Below are 18,500 nucleotides of genomic sequence, written 5' to 3'. Positions count from 1 at the left end.
TCACATTAAATATTAAGAAAACCTTTACAAACTTCAAACCAGTTAGGCAAGAGAGCAAACTATCATGTCTTAGGGTATGTCTACACTACCCGCTGGATCACCAGGCAGCAATCGATCCAGCGGGGATCGATTTATCGCGACTAGTCTAGATGTGATAAATTGATCCCCGAGCGCTCTCCCGTCGACCCCTGTAATTGTGAATAACATAGCTGAAGTCGACATACTTAGATGGACACCGTGGTGAAGATACCACGATAAGTCCATCTAAGTATGTCGACTTCAGCTATGTTATTCACCCCCCACCCCAGTGTAGACCAGGGCTATGTAAATTAGATGAAGATAAACTGTTCCTATTATACCTAAGTTTGTTAGATGTGAATTACATTAAAGTGTAGTGGTGAGAACTCCAGATTGGGTTCCAGTTCTGTTCCCACCTTTGCCACTGACTTGCTCCACGACCTTTGGCAAGTCAAAATTTCCCTCTGTGCTTCTATGGGCCCTTTTGTAAATACAATGATACTTATGCACCTTTGTTAAGCATATAGGTGCTAAATATTTGAACTATTACATTGTGAAAGTTGATTTTTTGTGGTTGACATTTTAAGTTTTGTAACAATTATTAAAAAGGAAGTTTAAAATAAAACCTATTAAACCCTTTTCTAAATATGTTCAAAATCAAATATATGTCCCAGTTATATTATATGTAGGAAACAGAGAGCAAAGAATTAAAGTCAGAAAGCTTTAAAAATGTTTTTAACTCCTTAACGCTCAGAAAGTCGCCACATATTGCAGAAACATAATTTGCACCCTTAACACTGCCAAAAATGCTCTGGTGAATTTAAATGGAGTGCCTTGCTCCCAGACCTGACCTTTTAATGTTTTTATACTCCTTTTGGCATGCAAGAGGCTTTACCATCAGAAACATTATCTGTTGAAACCGTTCAAAAGCATACATCTGTGCTCAAATTTGTGAGTTGTTGCCTGTTTTGTGCACATAACTCAAGTGCAGTCTTTTTGCAAATTTAGCTTTAGGAGAACTTCAAAGCTTGCCATGAGGCTTTCAGCACGTTGGAATAATAGAACTACCCACCATATTTATTTTCCTGGGAAGCGGCACTGGGGTCTCTGGCAGAGTATGTGTCACATCATTAGAATCTTCAGATACTTGCTTTTGGACGGTATCTCTAGAGTGTACATTTGGAGAAAGATCTATGGAGTGAGATTTCTGATTTGCCTCTGAGGGCTGAGGCTTTGGTGATGATTCTCCAGCTTGAGTTTTAACCAATACCTCTCCTAGCTGAGGTTTTGGAGGCAGGTCCTTCATTTGTGGCTTTGGTGGTAAGTCTCCAAGTTGTGGTTTTGGTGGCAAATCTCCAAGCTGAGGTTTTGGGGGTAATTCTCCTGGTTTTGGGGGTAGTTCTCCAATTGGAGGTTTCTGGGTGAGTTCCACAGGCTGAGGCTTTGGGGGCAAGTCTCCAGGTTGTGGTTTCTGTGGCAGATCGACAGACTGTGAAGACTTCTGAAAGATTTCCAGGTGTTGATTAGATCTATCTATTGAAAGATGATGACTGGTTTCTATTTTTCTTAGTGCCACTAAAACAGAAAGCAAAATCAGGATATTTTCACATGTATTTCACGGACAGACAGACAGTCTCATTTCCCCATATTACATTTAAGGAGAATCTGAAGTATGCAAGACAACTTCTTTTCTTCTAGAAAGATTTATTTACATCATACAAAATACAGAAAGAGAATTTCTATTTCAGGCTAACTCCAAGTACAGATATCGACAATAAAAGAAACTAAAAAGCTCAAGACCTAGCAGTTATCTTCAATAACTGAAGATGTCAGACATACTCTGAGTTACCTTTCACACATTTTAAATAAAACACTATTTCCCAACAGTTGAAATTAATAAGCAATATTATATTTGTGATGTAAAAGAAAGGATTGAAATTTTAAACAATGATATTGCCTTGTAGTTTATCTACAAGAGCTGGAAAATACGCAGGTCCTTTCAATCAACATTTATTTTTACATTTTCTTAGTTTCACTGCTCTTTCTTCCTTAGACTCGTCCATTAAGTGTGCCAAGCAAAACTTGACTGGCATGAGTGTACTTAGCTATATTTTACAGGTATATATGTATGAAGCCTGATACTGAGAGAGTAAGCGCCTTGATGAAAGTACCACATCATTTTGACTCAGAAAAAGGGATAATTTCATACTGTGTTCAGCATTTGCTTTTAGGTCAAGCAACACTGTCAAGAATGATAGGTCCACACATTTAAACTTACCACAAAATAATATCACACATATACACTATTTATAATATAACCTACTACAAAAACACATTCACATCATTATATACGATGATCCTGATTTTTAGATGAGAATTGTGCACACATTACTACAAGTGAGAGACGATTTAGCCATACATGTACATAAGAATGACTTCTACAAACATGTCGTAACACATATGCAAATAAGGCACAAATGAATCAAGTTCAGGCTGAAAATCAGGCCAAGCAGTTTATTTTAACTGCACTCCTGATATTAAATACATTTTAATTAGTCCTCCAAAATGAGCGCTTCAAATAAAACAGAATATCAGATTTGTTGCTAGGTAACACACCCCTCATAAAGGCTGGAACAACCACTTGCTATGGTTTGAGAGTTCTGTACATGGCCCCAAAGTAATTTCAGCCCACAATGACAGTCAGCTCTAACCTAATTTTATACCAAGTGAATATTGACTTATTTTGTAGTGACACCTGTCATCTCAATGACACCTTAAAAGGAAACTGCTGAACTGAATTAATTTTCTTACCTGTAAAAAACTGAATTTTTAAAATTTGTATTTAGTTTTTGCCACTAATGCTTTGCATTTCTCTTATCTTGCAGAATGGCCAGATTCATTCTCTGGTTCTCATACTTTGGAACAATACAGTTGTAATATCCACTGACACACACACACTGGCATATGTAAAACTGTGCTATATTTTATATGCTTACCCTCACTGTATGTGCTCACATGTGTGTGTGCATGTGTAAAGGGGTGTATGTATACTTCTCTGTTTTCTCCAGTTCTTCAATTAATTCTGGCACATCACTCAGAGAAAGAGGCTTCCATTGACCACCTTTTCCTCCCAATCTTCTACTCTGTTTCTCAAAATGTTCCACTTTACAGACTATGGTACAGGAAAGCTATTAGGACCAGTGGTAGTCCATAAACCATAGTGTGAAAGTAATGCATTATCCTGTATATTACAAAGATTAATTGTTATGATCTCTCATTTTCAAGCACTCACTTAAACCTTTGTGTTTTAGCAATAGGAAATCTTACCTTACATGTTAAGGTATAGATTTTCCCCTTTTGTATATATGCACAGCATACAATGTTTTCTTGGTTGGTTTCAAACCATTTATATTTGCAAGTTTCTTACCAAAACTTCATATTGGTTATAATGTATTTGCATGTTCTCATGCAGGGCTGTCCCTAGCTATTCTGGCGCCCTATGCAGGCCCCCCGCAGGGTGGGAGCCGGGCCGCCGGGCGGGGAGAGGCTGACCCCAGGCCTCTGCGGGGGAAGGAGGAGGGCTGGTTTGGGGGGCAGGGGGAACTGCCCCCCAGCACTCACTGGCAGTGTGGCTGGGTCGCTGCACTTCCCACCATCAGGGAGTGCAGGCCTGCCTCTGTAGCAGTCCTCAGGGGAGTGGGGGCAGGGCTGGGGGCGGAACAGAGTGGTGGCTTTGGGGAAGGGGTGGAGTGGGGGCAGGGCTGGGGCAGAGTAGGGGCGGGAAGAGGAGGGGCTGCACCAAATTTTCTGGTGCCCTATACAGCTGCGTACAGGTAGGGACGGCCCTGTTCTCATGCATACACTAGGTGAAATTTTTCAGACAAAACTTCTTTTGCTGAAAAATGTAAATTCAGGTCCAGCAAAACATTCTGTGAATTCGAGTTGATTTTAGCCAACTGTTTTGGTCAAAACAAAACAAAACAAGCAAATGTCAAAATAGTCTTTTTTGATATTGTCAGCTAGAGTCACAAGGGGATTTAGGCGCCATTCACAAAATTGAGGAGGTGCTGTTGGTGTTATAACCTTTAGCCCTGTGGTTAGGGCACTCACGTGTGACGTGGGCGACCAAGGATTGAATCCCCACTCTGGAGCAAGAACTTGAACCCAGGTATCACCCCTCTCAGGGGAGTGCCTTAACCATTAGGCTATAAGCTATTCTGGGTTGGGTCTCTCTATTTAACCTGTTCAAGCTATTCCACTTGGTATAAAATACTTGAATAGCCATTGGCTTAGAGAGAGAATGACGCTATAGCTCAGTGGTTAGAGCATTGACCTAGAAGGGCAACAGCTGGGTTCCAGTCCAGTCCCTGCTTCAGTGAATACTTAATTATTTATACGAAGTCAAACAGCTTCAACAGGAAAGACTGAGACTCACCCCATAATATCCGGTAATCCTGTAGTATACCCTATAGTATGAAAGACTTATGTAATTGTTATCTCACTGAAATCTGACAAAACAAAAAGGGAAGACTTTTAACCTCTCTTCTTGGCCCTGAACAATTAGAATAGGGGGATTTTTTCAAAAAGAACCTAAGCGACTCAGGAGCCTGAAGCACATTTTCAGAAGTGACCTTAGTTCCATTGATTTTCAAGTAACTTTTGTAAATGGGATTTGGAATCCCAAGTCACTTAGACAATTTTGAAAATTTCCCCCCCTAGATTTGTATTATTTAACATTTATATTGCAGTAATAACAACAGACTCCAATCAGTGTCATTGGTCCATTGTGCTAAGTACTGTACAAATACATGTGAACATGTGGTTCTTCTGCAAGGAGCTTATGATCTTGGAATAAACCAGTAATGAAGAAGGACAATAAAAATACACAGATTCTTACTGATTTTCCTCCAGGTTCTGCAGGATTTCAGCTTTTGTACTAAAAATATGTTTAGTCTTTTTACAAAATCCTTGCTGAAAAATCCCTATAGATTTTGCCAGAATTTCCAGATTTGTGTTGTCCCAGAAATAAATGTTTTTTGCTCAAAACACCAAATTTCTGAAGACCCTTATGATTTATCATCACTTGTTTAACACACACACAGATGCACCAAAATTCAGCTATGTATATATCTTTTAAAAAGGTCTTACCTTTTTGAGGTAGTTTAGGAAGAACTCTTGGGCCAAGTGCAGTCTTTGCAGTCCCCGTGCTAATCAATAGATATGAACTATCAGTACTTAAACTTCTGAACGATGAGCTAACTGTGTCCCATTTCTAGTACCACCCACCCACTTTTCAGAAAAAAAATTATAGTAAGAGTTTATGCATAGCCAGGACACACAATGTTGTCCATGAAACAGCCCTGAAACTCAAAGCAGTGTTGGAAGTGGGCTTGGATTATTCAAATAAAGGAAAAAGCTGTGCAAAGCCTACGCATTGTTCATGCTGCATGGCACATCTGTTCCATAGATAACAATGTGTGCATACATTTATATTTAGAAAACTGCTTAAATTGAGAGAGCAATTCAACTGACAGATTTTGTTTAAAGAAGAAGCAATAAAAGGACAAGTCAAGAACTTAAATTAACACATTAAAATAACCATATTAAGTACATAGGTAATACATTCCAAAAGCATGCAATTATGGCCTAAGATAGTCTATCTTTTTCTTTGTGTGCTTCACAGTTCACCCCATGTGTATACTATCTGTTATAGGTAAGTTTGCCAAAACATTCCACCTGTTTTTTCAGTTGTGGATATCTTTTCAAAATCTTCAACAATTAGGCTCAAGTTTTTCAAGCCTAGTCTTGGTTCAAGGGTGAAACTTTTTGAAAGTCTGAACAACAAAATTTGAGTCATGTGTACACAAGGAATATGAAAAAATACACACACACACTGATAAAAATGCCTTATGAACTTTTCTTGAACCCATTTTGCACAGAAACAATTTGGGGATTAAGAGATAACTCTTCTTGATAAATGTCTGAGTATTCTGGTGAAAACTGGTTTTGATTTGGTTAAATTATGAGACTCTGAAAATTGCATTTTGTGTATGCTTCGTAGATAATAAAAGAGATTTCACAACCATGTGCCAACATGCCAAGAGAAGACAGACTACTCTCCATCAGACAGATCCTCAGCTCGTGAAAGTTTTCATAGGTCCATTGACTTCAATAAGGTAGAGCTCCATATGAGTCCTACCGATTTTACTCCATATTAAAATAATGAGCGAATGAAGCAAAGCTTTGATCTTCTAGTAAATGTTGCCCAGGGAAGTGCAAAGTGAATTAAGCAATTTTTTAAGAAATCATTTTCTTTGCCCCTCTACTCTTCCTCCACTAATACTTTGTTCTCCTCTCCTCTACACTTTGCCTTTACTTGACACCCTATGTGAAGTGCCATCTGACATGATAAACTGCCAGTGAATAGCAGATTTGAATCATTCAAATGAGCGAGATCACTTTCATGGATTTTTTTTTTATAGCAAGGGCTGCAGTGTGTTTAAACACTGTCGTTTATTAAATAATTATTGTAATTTTCATTTTTTTCTAAGGGTACACCACTTTCTGTACAACCACAGAATTACATCAATGCTTCCCTAAGTATAAAATTTCCACTTTCAAGGGGTTACATGCTTTAAACTGGTAAATACGAGTGGTATAGTACATATAAAAAGAGTAGTATTTTGCGCTTAACATGTCATGCATGTCTAACATACAAACACAAGAAAGACAACAAAAACAATGTTCTGATAAGATCTCACTATGAACCTTTTTTTTAGATCATGCACAGATGTTATAAGCATTAGACTTATTCAGGAGCATAATTCAAGGATAAAAGCATGTTGCAAAGAGATACAGGAACATAATCTCCTTGTGTGGTGTAAAACTGTCCAAAATATACACTGTAAGATGATGATGAAGGTGCATTTAAGAGATTATTATGGTTTTAAATATGAATGGTCACCTTATGGAACACTCCACAAAATGAGAGTATGAGTCTTACATTTTAATAGACAAAAACCACTGAACAAATATATTATCAGATTAGGGGATTTAACTACTGTATGTGAGTGAGCAGATACTGTTAAAACTGGAAGGGTTCCACTTCCCAGCTGACCTTGTTAGTTCAGGCTACTGACCTTATTTAAAAGCATTTGCCTCATTAACTCAGTATATTCCTAACCAAACTACTATTTGGCCTGGGACCAGCCAAATAGTGCCAAGAAAAGGGAAAATTTCTGACCTGTTATTCTGCTTTTCTGAAGCTATCATTTTGACAAGCTTCTCACTTCTGGGTCTCAGCTCTTTAACATGAGACTCGTGGAACTCCACAAGCTCTTAAGTGTTATGGCACTTAAGGACAATGGCAGCAAGGTGGGGAAAAAAAGCCACACTCTCTAGTGGCTGTTCTGCACCACCATGAGTTTAACTACTGCTTCAGGAATGTTTAGTTATTTCCAACTGCCTGGGAGGCAAAGAACACAAAGAAAAAAGCAAGCCAACCGAAGTTATAAAAAAATCTGCCTAAAAATAAAAATCAAGGTGCAAAATTTCAGTAACACCTCAGTAAAGATTAATGTAAAACAATGAGGGCAGATGATCAGCTGAGTAAGAATCTTGTCAGAATATTTTTCAATAAGCAGAATTCAATCAATCCTCTGATGCATAGGCAGCCTCAATGCTGGCATTTGTTAACCTGTGAGTGTTTGATTTTGTAACATGAATAAAGATTTTTAGATGTAGTTTTCGAGGTTTTTTTTATTTTTATTTTTTTAAAGAAAAATGAAAAAAAAAAAGACATGCAACTGTAACAATCCTCACACAACCACCTTCAAAAAACAAGTGGTCATCTGAGTTTGAACTTGGGGTTTTGCAACCAAAACTCAGTCCTCTATCACTTGAGCTAAAAGAGCAAGTCCACTGGCTGGCAGTAGTTGAAGGCCGCACTAGGCGGCACAGTATGGGGAGGAAGTGAGCAGTCCATTGTGGAGAAAGAACAGGTTAAGGACTATTTAGAAAAGCTTGACATGCACAAGTCCATGGGGCCAGATCTAATGCATCCTAGAGTGCTGAGGGAGTTGGCTGACGTAATTGCAGAGCCACTGACCATTATCTTTGAAAACTCGTGGTGATTGGGGTTGGTCCTGGAAGATTGGAAAAAGGCAAATCTAGTGCCCATCTTTAAAAAAGAGAAGAAGGAGGATCTGGGGAACTACAGACCAGTCAGCCTCATCTCTGTCCTCAGAAAAATCATGGAGCAGGTCTTCAAGAAATCCATTTTGAAGCACTTGGAGGACAGGAAGGTGACCAGGAACAGTCAACATGGATTCACGCAGGGCAAGTTATGCTGATTGCCTTCTATGATGAGATAACTGGCTCTGTGGATATGGGAAACATGATGGATGTGATATACCTTGACTTTAGCAAAGCTTTTGATGCAGTCTCTCACAGTATTCTTGCCAGCAAGTTAAAGAAGATTGGATGAATGGACTATAAGGTGGATAGAAAGCTGGCTAGATCGTCAGGCTCAATGGGTAGTGATCAACGGCTTGATGTCTAGCTGGGAGCCGGTATCAAGTGGAGTGCCCCCCAGGTCGGTCCTGCGGCCGCTTTTGTTCAACATCTTCATTAATGATTTGGATGATGGGATGGATTGCACGCTCAGCAAGTTTGCAGATGACACTAAGCTGGGGGGAGAGGTAGATATGCTGGAGGGTAGGGATAGTGTCCAGAGTGACCTAGACAAATTAGAGGATTGGGCCAAAAGAAATCTGATGAGGTTCAACAAGGACAAGTGCCGAGTCCTGCACTTAGGATGGAAGAATCCCATGCACCGCTACAGACTAGGAACTGAATGGCTAGGCAGCAGTTCTGCAGAAAAGGATCTAGGGGTTACACTGGACGAGAAGCTGGATATGAGTCAACAGTGTGCCATTGTTGCCAAGAAGGCTAACAGCAAATTGGCCTGCATTAGTAGGAGCATTGCCAGCAGATCAAGGGAAGTGATTATTCCCCTCTATTCAGCACTGGTGAGGCCACATCTGCAGTATTTTGTGTCCAGTTTTGGGCTCTCCACTGCAGAAAGGATGTGGACAAATTGGAGAGAGTCAGTGAATGGCAACGGAAATAATTAGGGGGCTAGGGCACATGGCTTATGAGGAGAGGCTGAGGGAACTGAGCTTATTTAGTCTGCAGAAGAGAAGAGTGAGGGGGATTTCATAGCTGCTTTCAACTACCTAAAAGGGGGTTCCAAAGAGGATGGAGCTAGGCTGTTCTCAGTGGTGGCAGATGACAGAACAAGAAGCAATGGTCTCAAGTTGCAGTGGGAGAGGTCTAGGTTGGATATTAGGAAAAACTACTTCCTAATAGTAGTGGTGGTGAAGCACTGGAATGTGTTACGTAGGGAGGTGGTGGAATCTCCATCCTTAGAGGCTTTTACAGCCCGGCTTGACAAAGCCCTGACGGGGATGATTTAGTTGGTGTTAGTCCAGCTTTAAGCAGGGGGTTGGACTAGATGACTTCCTGAGGTCTCTTCCAACCCTAATCTTCTAGATTCTAGGATCTTTTTATGTTCCACCTAGTAGAGTGTTATTTTTTGCATCAATGCATAATGCATCGAACCAGTGGTTTTATATGCAAGAGTAGCTTATATTACAAATGCACAGGTCAGACTGAGAAATGTGTGGTTAAATGGATGAGACTTATATCTGTCATATTAGGGAACCAGGTTCTAGTCCAAGCTATGCCAAGAGTGAACTTATGTAACCTTGTGTTAGTGTATGGTAGGGGCACGTGACCTAGTTCAGGAATGAGGGTGGTGAAGTACACAGAATTATTTAGCGTCAGCAGAAGACATGAGAATAAAATTCCTGGATCACAGCCTAGTGCAACTTTCTTTAGTTCCAATGGTATTTTGATGAGAGAAAACAGCAGCAGCATCTGCTGCCATAATTTTGTCTGTACCATCCAGAGCTTCAGTTCTTTGTGGCTGCTTCAAACTGATTCAAGAGGTTTGGCAGAGCCTGAGAGCAAGAATGCATTGTATAGTTGGAATATTCAGAAAATTAACAGCTGATTTTCCACAGTTTATAAATTGGCCACATCATGCACAACATTACTATATGCAAATACATAAATCTTACCTTGACTGCTGAGACATTCCCTCAAACTTGTTTGCAGTCTTAGTTGAGGGTGGACCCAAATCATTACCTAAGGGGATATAAATTACTTAGACTTTTTAAAATGGAGAATAAAAGAACAGAAACATGCAGGTAGAGGATATCATATAAAACAAACATTTGCAGCTTTCCCAATATTTTCCATATAAACTTAAGTATATTTTAATGAGTATTTTTCATTCATAGACTCATAAATTTTAAGGCCAGAAAAGACCATTAATATAATCTATTCTGACCTCCTGCATACCATATGTTTGAAAAACTGTCATTGATAGCATCTATCCACTGGCAAGAAAAAGCAAATAAGATTATAGTCACTACTTCAGGGCATTTATTTTGTCTCTGAAACAAGAAAAAAATACTTCACAACATTGTCCCTCAACTATTTTGTTGGAAGGCAGTACAAGGAAAGGGCAAAAAAAGTGCAGCATCTTGCTTTGGAAGTAACACATTATTTTTAAAAGCCATCATGAATTAGCACTTATTCACAAAACAAATATTGATTTTGTAAGGATTGTTATATTATTCTAAGAAACAGTCCATTTACTCAATTCTGCCAGTAAGTGGAGGAAGAAAAAACTGAAGTCAGAATATCCAAACCGTCAACATCAAACCTGGCTTCATAATCACTAGAATCTCCAAGTTTTGAGCAGTTGCACTTATAGTACGTTCTTTGTATAAGACACCTTATTATTATCAACTCTTCCTACTATAACCCTATTTCTGAAGATCCTTAAGTGTGACATTAAAAGTGTTTCATTCATATCATTTGATCCCCTGACACCAAAACTTCAGTTAAATTCATTCCACAGAAAGTGAATTTACTGAAGTTATACCTAATGATCAAAGTCAAGAAGAAAGCACAGAATTTCTACACAAAGAAAATGAAATTGCATACAGTAGAACCTCAGAGTTATGAATACCAAAGTTACCAACTCACCGGTCAACCACATTATCATTTGGGACCGAAAGTACGCGATCAGGCAGCAGCAGAGACAAAAAAGCAAATACAGTACATAGAATCATAGAATCTCAGGGTTGGAAGGGACCTCAGGAGGTCATCTAGTCCAACCCCCTGCTCAAAGCAGGACCAATCCCAAACTAAATCATCCCAGCCAGGGCTTTATCAAGACTGACCTTAAAAATATCTAAGGAAGGAGCACTGTGTTAAATGTAAACTACTAAAAATATAAAGGGAAAGTTGATAAAAAAATTTGACAAGATAAGGAAACTATGTGCTCTGCCCTCTGACTAGATTTGATCTGAGGTCTCTGCACTGCAAATGGATTTGGAAAGCTCCATATCCGATAGGAAGATTACATTGAGATTTTCAAAATCATTCAGCAACAGCTTAACTGAGCTTCCACCAAAGTCAATAGTAAAGAAACTTCCATTGACTTCAAAAGGGAGCAGAGTTAGGCTAATTGTAAGCATTTATAAAAATTCCACTGTTAGAGTAGGTGGGCCCCAAGGCATAGTAACTCAGAAAGCGCTGGACAATGAAGGATTTTTATATCATGAATAAAAAAGCCTTTTTTGTTGTTTTTTTTTGCTGAGACCTGCCTGCTTGAAGACAACCTGTCCACCTTGTAGTTGTAGGAGAAATAATTTTCTGAGATCTACGAAGCAATTTCACTCAGACTCAGAGTCAGAGGATCTGACTTCCTGACTGATAATGTTCAATTAGGGGTCTGATTAGTTAACTGAACTATCCATCTAGTAACGAAAGCTTTAAAAGAAGAGGTTTTTTTGTTAGTTTGTTTTTTCACTAGCTCCAAAATCTCAAAGTGTGTTCTTTGTGAGTGTCCCTGACTTTGGTTTACCGGGAAGTGAAAAGAACAAGGAGTACTTGTGGCACCTTAGAAGCTAACAAATTTATTTGGGCATAAGTTTTCGTGGGCTAACATTCCCCCCCCCCCACCCCCAGATGCATCGGGGGGAAGTGAAGACAGCTATAAAAAAAGAAAACATAACAAATGGAAGATATGAATATAAATCAAAATTAGGAATTGCAGAAAATTGATAAGGGAAGCAAATGAACATAAGGAGAAATGTGTGGCCTGAAGAGTTAACAATAAGAAGGTGTTTTTAAAATATAGTAGGAACAAAAAGAATCCTGACAATGTATTGGTGCATTACTAGATTGAAATGGTGGAATTATCAATAATAATGCAGAAAAGGCAGAAGTGTTCAATAAATATTTCTGTTCTGTATTTGGGGAAAAACTGATGATACAGTCTCATCGTATGTTGATAACACCACATTAGTATCTCTGGAGAATGTTAGCGAGCAGCGTATCCGCAGAATTTGACATTCTTTCCATTTTGTATGTTCAAACACTGCCAGCTAAAACCCAGTCATCACCTAGCTAGAAATAGTTTTAGGACCGTGAGAGGCAAGGCCATGCAGCTGCATTTTTGCAGTTCTGCTAATCAGAATGGGAGGCTGGGACAGGGAGTTAAGCTTCCATGAAAATAGAAGGAATTTTTGGATAGCCTTGGTTTTACATGCCACTGACATGTAAGTTTTATTGTTATGGCTAGAAATGCTTTGCCGATAAGAAGAATACTGAATTGTTATTGGCTGTTGCCATGGAAATTGTTAGCCTATTAGGGGCTATTATGATTTATGTGCTTTGTCTGATAAAATTTATAAAAGATTTTGTTAGAAAGTGTTCTTTGGAGCAGTCAGAGGAAGCTTTTTCTTGGAAAAGGATCTGACACCTACGTTCCTCAGCAGCTAGATAGAAGGAGGGGGCCACCTGAAGCCTGGCTGCTGATTTCTTGAAACAATTTCAGACTTTTGGGTAACTATAAATGTTTGGAATGCTTTGAATTTACTGGTATATATGTGTGTGTGTGCTTGAGACCTCATTAAAAAGTAGTTTTAGATAAAAGCATTTTGGTTTGTATCAATCATGTATCAGACGGAGGAGGTGTGCCCCCATTGATTTATTCCTGATACCACATGGAGAGAAACAGTTAAATTACCACTGCTTTGGGTTCTGAAAACTCAGGGTAACAGAAGCTACTAAAATTAGATGTTTTTTAAATCAGCAGGTTCATTTAACTTGCATCTAAGAGTTTAAAAGAGCTGGCTAAGGAGCTCACTGGACTATTATGTTGATTTTCAATAAGTCTTGGAGTACTGAGGAAGTTCCACAAGATTGGAAGAAAGGTAATGTTGTGCCAATTTTTAAAAAAGGTAAAGATGACGACCCAGGTAGTTATAGGCCTGTCAGCCTGACATCAATCCTGGGCAAAATAATGGAGCGGCTGATACAGGACTCAGTTAATAAAGAATTAAAGGAGGGTACTGTAATTAATGCAAATCAACGTGATTTTATGGAAAATAGATCCTGTTAAACTAACTTGATATCTTTTTTTGATGAGATTACAAGTTTGGTCAATAAGGATAACAGTATTGATGTAACATATTTAGACTTCTCTAAGGCGTTTGATTTTGGTACCACACAACATTTTGATTAAAAACTAGAATGATATAAAATTAACATGGCACACATTGAATGAATTAAAAATTGGCTAATTGGTGTCTCAAAATATAAACAGGGAAATGTCATTGAACAGGTGTGTTTCCAGTGGGGTCCCAGAAGGATCGTTTTTTGGCTCTATTCTATTTAACATTTTATCACTGACCTGGAAGAAAACAAAGTCATCACTGATAAAAGTTTGCAATGACACACAAATTGGGGGAGTGGTAAATAATGAAGAGGACGGGTCACTGATTCAGAGCAAATCTGGACTGCTTGGCAAATGGGGTGCAACCAAACAATATGCATTTTAATGTGGCTAACTGTGAATGTATATTTCTAGGAACAAAGAACTGTAGACCATACTTAGAAAGTGGGGGAATGACTCTATTCCTGGAAGCTATGACTGAAAAAGATTTGGAGGGTAATCAGCAGAACATTAACTCCCGGTGTGATGCTGTGGCCAAAAGAGCTAATGTGATCCTGGGATGCATAAACAGGGGAATCTTACGCAGGAGTAGAAAGGTGACCTTATCTCTACATTGGGCACTGTTGCGATCACGGCTGGAATACTGCACCTGTCCAAGTGCCCAGAATTAAGAAGGATGTTGATAAATTGGGGAGGGTTCAGAGAAGAGCCACAAGAATGATTATAATGATAGATTGAAATAAATCAATCTATTTATTTTAACAAGGAGAAGGTTAAGGGGTAACTTGAGTACAGTCTATAAGCATCCACACGAGGAACAAATATTTAATAATTGGTTCTTTAATCTAGCAGAGAAAGGTATAATACAATCCAATGGCTGGAAGTTGAAGTTAAACAAATTCAGAGTGGAAATAAAGTGTAAATTTTTAACAGGGAGAATAATTAATAACTGGAAATCGCTGACAATTTTTAAATCAAGATCGGATGTTTTTCTAAAAGATATGATTTAGGAATTATTATTAGTTCTATGGCCTGTGTAATACAGGAGGTCAGGCTAGATCAGAGGTCGGCAACCTTTCAGAAGTGGTGTGCTGAGTCTTCATTTATTCACTTTAATTTAAAGTTTCGCGTGCCAGTAATGCATTTTAACATTTTTAGAAGGTCTCTCTCTATAAGTCTATATATTATATAACTAAACTATTGTCATATGTAAAGTAAACAAGGTTTTCAAAATGTTTAAGAAGCTTCATTTAAAATTAAATTAAAATGCTGATCTCACGCTGCTGGCCAACTCAGCCCACTGCCAGCCTGGGGTTCTGTTCACCTAGGCCAGCAGCAGGCTGAGTGGGGCCTGCAGCCAGGACCTGGGATGGCCAGGGGCCAGCAGCCAGAACCCCAGACTGGCAGTGTGCTGAGCGGCTCAGCCCGCTGACACTCAGCCCGCTGCCAGTTTGGGGTTCCGTCCGCCGGCTCCTGCCAGCCAGGGTTCCGGCTGCCGCCCCGCTCAGCCCGCTGCCGGTCTGGGAGCCCAGCCTTGCCCACATAGAGTGGGTACCTGCCTTCTCCCTGGTTCGAGCCCATTCTCTTGCTCTCTCTCTGCACTGAGCTGAGGGTGGGAGTGCACTGAGCACAGGGCTGGGGTGAAGGAGCAGGTTGGGGTGTAGGGTCTGGCCAGGAGCTAGAATGAGGGAGGGGGCTCAGGGTTGGGGTAGGAGGTTTGGGTGTGGAGTGCTTACCTGGGCAGCTCCCATTTGGTGCGAGGGGTGCAGGTGGGAATGTGGGGGTGTGTGTGTGTGCGCAGGAGCTCCTGTTTGGTGCTCAGGGTGGGGGTGGGAATGTGGGGGGTGCAAGAGTCAGGGCATGGGGTGTGGGGGGACTGGAGGTGTTTGAGGAGGGTGCAGGAGTCAGGGCAGAGGGCTGGGGGCATGTGTAGGGGGTGCTGGAGTCAGGGCTGGGATGTGTGGGGCAGGCAGAAGCGTGCCATTAAAAATCAGCACACGTGCCATAGGTTGCGGACCCCTGGGCTAGATGATCACAATGACCCCTTCTGGCCTTTCAATCTATGAATGCACTCCCCACTTTGTCCTGAACTAGCCAAGGACATGCTTCAGGGAATGCTGCAAAGCCTCTCTTCACTTCTCAAGTTTTTAAGAAAGTAGAGGTATGATGAATGTAACAAAGAGGTGTATATTTTCCTTTTTAGCAACTTTCACTTTCATTGGGCTTTTTCATCTCTCATACTGGAATCTGACCTGAGTCTCAAATACAGATGACAGACAAATCAGTACTGGAATCAGACTGGGATCTAGTGTAAGCCCAAAGGTTGCTGACTGGACTAATTATATGGCTTTTATGTTTGTTAGAGATTTTAGCTTTAGAATAGGACAGCCACAGCAATCTGAGTAAAGTGTGAGTGACCCATTAAACAATTTTTGGACCTAAATCCTAAAGGTACAGGGGCTTAGGGAAATCCTGCCAGCTTTAGTCTGTGCAGAGTAAAATCACATGGGCCTGAGATGCATTGTGTCCAAAAAGCTATATCTGGCAGAAAAAAAACGTTTGGGACATCTGTGATATTCACTTGGAAATACCCCAGAAAAATATATCCATCTGTATTTACTTGCAGCAGTATCAAATGTTTACTGCACATAGCATTATGCTGACAGATACTGGTGACTGCATCAATCACAAACCTCTTTGAGAGTGGGTGTGAACACATCCTTCAATCAATATAACTGTCAGGATAAGTTTAATCTGAAGCCTCCGACCTAAGATGAAACGGTGTTGACTGGAAAAGGCATTTTTTGTTGAGTGGCCATTGGACTGAAACATCTCTCTTGGTATAGATTTTTTTTTTTAACACTGAGACTCTATGTATCATCAGTGCCAGACACTTTCACTAGTATCTGTCAGTAATGTCTACAGACTCTTTTAAATAGTTGATCAAAAGATTAAATGAGGTTTGATTTATTGTCTCTTGCATATGTGCATGTTTACCTGTAATAAAAACAAAAACAAACAAAAGCAGGTGTCGTGAATCTGCCTAGGAATTTGGACTGTGTGGACAGAGAGTTTTGCTGAGTATTGTTTGTGGTCTGTGTGTATGTAGGCAGAACACAGAGAAACTGAAAACAGACCAGAAAGAGAGAGACACAGAGGGAAAAAAAACAAGAAAGCCCAGCAGCAGCCGGCGAGCACAGCATGACACTGGAAAAAGTGAGGGAGAGAGCTTTTGGGTCTGTTAGCCCAAGAGGCTTGGGGTTGTAAAGCAAGAAACTGCTCCTCTTGTTCTTGATTCCTCTTGCGCTCGGAGAAGCAGAGACTTTGTACATACCATGTAAATAAACAAGATTACATGAAAGAAAATGCAAGACTCTATCAATTTCTACTTCTAACTGGAACACCCTGAGGGTCCCAAACTCTGACTAGCCACTCTGGTTGAAAAGGGGCAACAATAGCATTTTGCTTTGCACCAATTCCTCCCCTCATTTTTTCTAAGGGCTTCTCTTCACGTACAATGCTGCTGGTGTGCCACTGTAGTGCTTTAGTGAAGATGCTACTATGCCAACAGGAGAGCTTCTCTTGTCAGCATAATGACAGGTTTCAGAGTAGCAGCTGTGTTAGCCTGTATTCGCAAACAGAAAAGGAGTACTTGTGGCACCTTAGAGACTAATCATTTTATTTGAGCATAAGCTTTCGTGAGCTACAGTCAGCATAGTTAATCCATCTCCCTTAGGGGCGGGGCAGCTATGTACATAGTGCTGTCTACTAGTGAGGGGAAGGGGGTTAAGTCAGTATAACTATGTTGCTCAGAGGTGTGGATTTTTCACACCCCTGAGCAATGTAGTTATACCAATATAGGCCTGTATTATAGACCTAGCCTTAGGATAAAGAAGAATGTGATGTGCCTGGGCTGGTTTTATGAATGGTGGCAACTTTCCCTCAGAAAAGATTTGTCTTTATCATGACAAAGGAATTCCTCTAAGAGTGTCAGCTACCAGGAGTAGGCAGGATTTACAAATAGAAGCAGAAGTTTGACTGGGCTAGTTAGTCTTTACTATGAAAAGAAAGTGCCTATCTGGATAGGTCTGTAATAAATGTTTCTATAAAGTTTTTGTCAGCAAAGTATCCCATTATACAAATACTTAATCTGTTTTTTACATCCTGCTACTGGCAGAAAGATGTAAACCCTGCCAGTCTCTGGACTGGTACAGGCAACATCACAGAGAGCCTGGGGATTTATTTGAGGATGGAATTGTTCTGAAATTCCATAAAATATAGCAGCAATGGACAGTTAGCACTGACTAAGAGAAGCAAGTAATATACACCAGCCATCTTAAGTTTTGTTTTATTTTACATTTTTAAAACTCACCCCAAGGAATTAGGCCCTTATTCTGGGGTCCATGAGGTAGCGGGCTTGGTGGGTCAGAGAGGGTTCTTTTATGTCCAGGGGGTGGGGGAGGTGGTCTCTTCTTGGAAAGAGTGGAGCTGCCACTGGAGGGTTGAGTACTTAGAGGAAGGGTTGAAGGTGGACCTGTAAAATTAACAAAAAAATCTTACCAATACAGGATGTGTAACATCAAAGTAGCACTGAAGAATTAAAAATCAGAACATAGTAAAATGGAGCAAAGGACTGAAAACAAAAATAAGCCATGCCAAAACACTGTTGAGATTAATGACATACCCATCACCTTTTTGCCATTTTTAATTGTAATATGACAGTATGCAATTTGACAATAAATGACAAACATATATTTTAAAATGTACATTCACATAAGGTTAATCACTGCAGGATTTATAATTTTAGACATTGTTAAAAACTGCAGAAAATGTTTTAAATCTTTATAAACTATTTATTGAAGATAAAGTACTTCAATTAGGGATT

At 39.8% G+C, this 18,500-nt stretch overlaps 1 protein-coding gene across 2 annotated transcripts in view; it reads right to left on the bottom strand.

Annotated features, from left to right (window-relative positions):
- Window positions 1-18,500, bottom strand: part of ASAP1 (ArfGAP with SH3 domain, ankyrin repeat and PH domain 1) — a 329,167-nt gene that overhangs the window by 13,909 nt on the left and 296,758 nt on the right. For both annotated transcript variants that reach the window (XM_073330123.2, XM_073330124.2), the window contains 4 exons: window positions 17,988-18,149; window positions 10,161-10,227; window positions 5,167-5,225; window positions 1,091-1,593 (listed from right to left, as the gene is read on the bottom strand). In XM_073330123.2, coding sequence (XP_073186224.1) covers window positions 1,091-1,593; window positions 5,167-5,225; window positions 10,161-10,227; window positions 17,988-18,149 — 791 coding nt within the window. The remainder of the gene's footprint in view (window positions 1-1,090; window positions 1,594-5,166; window positions 5,226-10,160; window positions 10,228-17,987; window positions 18,150-18,500) is intronic.

This window comes from Lepidochelys kempii, chromosome 2, assembly GCF_965140285.1.
Source record: "Lepidochelys kempii isolate rLepKem1 chromosome 2, rLepKem1.hap1, whole genome shotgun sequence".
Taxonomy (NCBI): domain Eukaryota; kingdom Metazoa; phylum Chordata; order Testudines; family Cheloniidae; genus Lepidochelys; species Lepidochelys kempii.
Note: the sequence above shows the minus strand (reverse complement) of the source record. Positions and strands in the feature narration are given on the sequence as shown.